The 4,691-nt window shown below is 34.3% G+C and overlaps 1 protein-coding gene across 2 annotated transcripts in view; it reads right to left on the bottom strand.

Moving 5' to 3' along the window:
* The window catches only part of LOC110426590 (type II inositol polyphosphate 5-phosphatase 15-like), a 6,448-nt gene extending 2,148 nt beyond the window's left edge, over positions 1-4,300 (bottom strand). The window contains exons 1-7 of one of the 2 annotated variants that reach the window (XM_021441826.2): positions 3,750-4,279; positions 2,665-2,749; positions 1,938-2,103; positions 1,795-1,835; positions 1,435-1,702; positions 1,056-1,179; positions 36-396 (exon numbers count right to left, since the gene is read on the bottom strand). In XM_021441826.2, the coding sequence (XP_021297501.2) occupies positions 36-396; positions 1,056-1,179; positions 1,435-1,702; positions 1,795-1,835; positions 1,938-2,103; positions 2,665-2,749; positions 3,750-3,856 (1,152 nt within the window). In that variant the 5' untranslated portion in view covers positions 3,857-4,279. Of the gene's footprint in view, positions 1-35; positions 397-1,055; positions 1,180-1,434; positions 1,703-1,794; positions 2,104-2,664; positions 2,750-3,749 lie in introns of both variants that reach the window. The other variant, XM_089785330.1, reaches the window with a different exon arrangement.
* Between the last annotated feature and the right edge of the window lie 391 nt (positions 4,301-4,691).

Raw genomic sequence — 4,691 nt, 5'->3', positions numbered from 1 at the left:
TTAAAAACAAAAAAAAAAAAAGGGAAAAACCCTACCTGAAGCCACAGTGGAAAGCCCAAGGAACCTCTTGGATGATGATCTGATGCTTGTCCATCATCCTTGATTGTAGATTCACCTTGACAAACTATTTCAAACAACGCATTGCTTTCCACACATTTATTTGTGATGCGCAAAATTGATGTGTCCTGGTTTTGGAGGATTATATTGTTAGTGCTCACAATAGTTTCTGGAATCTTGCATAATTCTTCAATCTTGCACCTAATTTCCTCATTTGATCTCATTACATCTCCAAATTCTTGTCTCCTCACTGACTCATCAATACGAGCAATTTCAACAGAAAATATGCAAATCACAGGCTTGTGATCACTGTCTGTCACATCCATGCAAGACTCATACCTATTTAACAGGATACATCAGGATTCATTGAAGATAATTACAAAGATATAAAGATAGATTATAGCAGGAAAAAAAATTGCAGTCTGCCCTGAAAAAACAAAAGCTTCTGTGCTTAATTAAGTATTATATTTCCTACATTTGATCAAATCCTCATTCATATTAGGAGAAAATTGCAACAGTAGTCTCTCTGTGGCCTTTTCACAATGTTTTATTCATCCACAACCTAAAAACCTAGATTTTTACATCCATCACCTTTTAAATTTTTTCCAAACCTGTCTGCCCATCAACAAATAGTTTGAATATGGTCGGAATTTTTTGTGACACTTAGGTGGGTATACATGTGGAAAATTCTGTCCATATTCTAAAGATTGCATTGATGGAGAAATTGAGCTTGTTAGATCGTGGATGAAAATGAAGCATTATGAAAATGTCATGGACTAGTGGGGCAATTTACTCTTTGCAGTAGATAACTGGGTCAAACAATAATCAATGTCCAAAAATCTTTTTGACAAAGTTGATATGCATAGAAGACTGTTCGAGCATTGCTCTCACCAGAAAGGATCAAAAGAGATTATGAGGTGAATTAGAGTGTGCAATTATTTTGAAGACATTAACTGATCCCTAAACATTTCCCAAAACAAAAACCAATTAAAACTTACTGTGATACAGAAGAGACAACAGGACAATATAAACTGCATTCAGATCCCAAAGTTCGTCGGCTATCACGATATAAAATTCTGTCACACCAGGCAGGAATGCGCTTCTTTTCACCAGAATCATAACCTGTAGGTATTTTTAGTCAATCAAATAAATTCCTAGAAAGATAATAATACCTGTCACTAACAAGAAACCTTTTCCTGAGCCCCTCATAATAGACCACTTAAAACTCCAACAACAGAAATTGCTAAACCACTTTATGAATCATAAAATGCACAGAAGTTGGATAGGTAACAAAAACACTTAGTGACTCCTCAAATACAGTTTAGAAACAAGCAACAGATGTGGTAGATGAAGAATTCATAGTTAACATTAAAATACCTGATAAACCAGCTATGTGCTTTTCAAATTTGTACGTAGGAGAAAAAGTAATAACTGCTTCCCGCATTCCCTGGAAAACATTTCCAGCTTCCATCTCTGCTTGAAGTTGATCCCTTTCTCTAAGCCAATCAAAGCTTCTTTGAGAAATAAAATCCCTTGCTTCATCATATGATACACCATCAAGCCTATAATTAAAATCGCCAAGAAATACAACCATGTCTGCCTCAGACAATTCAGGCATCACTTCAACAGAGTGGGCACCCATAACCTGTACAAGCATCAAAACTGTCTCACACACTAACTGGAAGGAATGAACCTTTTAAAAGGCAAACGAAACATAATGGTGGCTTCTATACATACATTAGCGCCACGAAGCATTTGAACAGCAGAAGAAGCACCAGCTGCAATAGAAAGGACCAATGGCAAGCTAGATCTATAAACAAGCCAAAATAAATACATTGAGCAGGCAAGGATGCAAGGCAAGAACAGGTACAGCACCATACCAGCAGCAGCATTGAAGACATTAGATGGTCGACTAAACGTCATTGTACGATAGACATGGTCAAAATCAGCATTGCGACGACCAACAGCCTCCAAATGTGCAGCAAAGTGACAATTAACAAAGCAAAAAATCCTATCATACACTCTCAGTCTTAAACCAACAGCTCCCTGGGTGAACAACCAAAAGTATATCATGGTTAAACAGAAAACAGTAAAGCATTAAAGTTATAATTTATAAGCAAACTTAAGTCCACAAGCCAAAAACAATTTTTTTTTTTGTTTTTAATAATTTTCTATATAGCCAATCAGTCCTTTGTTCAAACTGAATATCCAAAGAGAAAGAAGTAAAGCATTTTTAATGATTCTCATCCATCAAGCTAATAAATTTAGAAACTACTTAAAGCAGCAAAAAGAAATAGCCAAAAACTTCTCACTAGGCAATTAAAATCTCTTGCCCACACCTTAATTTAAGAATTACTAGAATTGTACTAAGACACCGTATTTCACTTTCTTGATAACTGTAAATTTCTTGGTTTAATTTTGTGGGTAGAATTTTTTCACTAAAATTTTTGGTTGATATGTATGATATAGCATTTCTAATATAAAATAATTCACTTGTGCATGAAGCGTAAGATTATGCTCATGTATTAATTATACTAAACTTTAATAATATCTAAGAAATATAGAACCAAATGGTTCATATTATGCCCATTTAATGATAAGCAATACCTTGTTACCAATCGCACGCCCAAAGCCACATGGCACTGCAGCTGCATCAATATCCCCAATATGCGGTTTAAGATTACCCTCAACCCTAAAACGCAAATTCAACCATTAGATATTGAAAAACCAAGTAACATGCACTACTAAGAACATGAAAGTAAAGATGAGTAAATGGCTAAGAAAAGAAAGAGATCAATAAAACAACTAAATTTGGCATATTATGACAGAAGGTTTCTTGTGGGATTTAATGTCCGAGACTGTATTACTTAGGCATTTGTTTGTAAATATTGGAAATTTGTTACTAAGTAATTTATTTCCTGTTTGTGGTTTAAATATTTAAAACTAAACCTACTTTGTAAGTACATATGTTAGGAATAATCTAAGTACCCCTTGGAAGCCTAGTCTGTTAATTATATTTCAAAACAACTCCTCTTATGAACAATACATGCATGCAATTAAACAAGGCATTGAGGTCCTATCCATCCATTAAAACTGCAAAATCACTTTACCGATTTCACTTTCATCTTTTGGTTGATATAGAAAACCAAATAACAGACAGCAATGTTGAATTGAGCAAAATAAAAAAAGACAGAAATGATGAATGAATTTTCACAAAAACAGGATTACCTCAATTTAGCATAAAAGATACATTCTCATTGTGATGAAATCAGCCAATTATTAATTCAAAAGTTAAATTATAGAAAAGAATGTATATGAATCAATTTGATCTTCTCTTAGAATTTTCTCGAGGAAGAGTTCCTAATACAACCTTTTCTTACAACATAAGAAAACAAGAATATAAAAGATGTTCTCATATTACAGTTTTATTTTAATGGTTTGCAGAAAGGCAAATAATCTAGTTTTAGAATAAGTTTAATTCCTATAGAGTTACTGATTTTTCACATAGAAATCCTGAAATGCCTTTCAGCCTTGCAAGAAAACAAGTGGAAAGAAAAGTAGTCCTATCTAACATAACTATTAAAAATAAGCAATATAATTCAAAACAAGAAAAGAAGTTTAATATTCAAAAAACAGGAGAAAAGAAAAGATAATAGAAAATCATCCAAGTTCTTGTCATGATAGACACTTACCAAACAGCAACAAGCATGCCTGCCAACTGTCTAGATCCAACACGTTCATACATTTTCCTTTCATGCAACTTCTTTCCCATCATAACCTGTGATTTTCTTTCCATCATATCACGCAATGTTTCATCTATCAAATCCAACCACCACTGTCCAACAGCACTCCCGTCACGCCCTACCTATGATGAAAAGGAGAGGCAAGAAAGTGGGGATAAATAGGAAGGTTGAAAATTGTGGAAATCATATCAGCAACTTGTTAAATACAGCATGACAATTTAGCATTCATATTCAGCACGACACTTAATAATTTCTTATTAAAAAAATAGGCATCTCTGGGGAAGGGGTTCAATCCTTCTTTTCCTCTTCATTCTTTTTCTATTTCCCCTTTCTCCTTGCCCTTAATTCCTTTTGGGAAAGGTCCAGTGCAAACACCACGATTGACCTAATTATAAATACAGGTTAGTTAGATAAGGAAAATTGTTGCAGGCTTTGCAGGAAGGAAAATATTAAATCCGCTTCATTCTAGCTGCCATTAAGGTAATGAGAGTTGTACATCCTTTTTCAGCTATGTTAATTTCTATCTCATTTCTAAAAATAGCCATTGGTTTCAGCATAAAAGTAATCACTTCAAGATTGACCATCTCTCCAAGTGGCAAAGCAACTAAAGAACAGAGCATTACAAGAAAAAAAGCCATGCTGGTCAAGTCTCTGTTCAGCACACTTTGTCGTGTATTAAAGAATTACTATGGCTTGTATAGTGCATGGCTTCAGTGAGTACCTTTCGCAAAGTGCATATCAGAATGTGGTCATAATTACCATAGCTACTTTCCATGCAAGCCACAAACAACATTTATTGTCTATCTATACCTCTTTCTTTCTACCAACTAAGTGGCAGATGAGAATCTAACTCAATGGTTGGAGTCTTTAAAGTTTAGAGGTTCTAATGAT

The sequence above is a fragment of the Theobroma umbraticum genome, unplaced genomic scaffold (assembly GCF_002168275.2).
Source record: "Theobroma umbraticum cultivar Fairchild unplaced genomic scaffold, ASM216827v3 scaffold_89.0, whole genome shotgun sequence".
NCBI lineage: Eukaryota > Viridiplantae > Streptophyta > Magnoliopsida > Malvales > Malvaceae > Theobroma > Theobroma umbraticum.
This window is presented reverse-complemented; position numbering and strand designations above follow the sequence as displayed.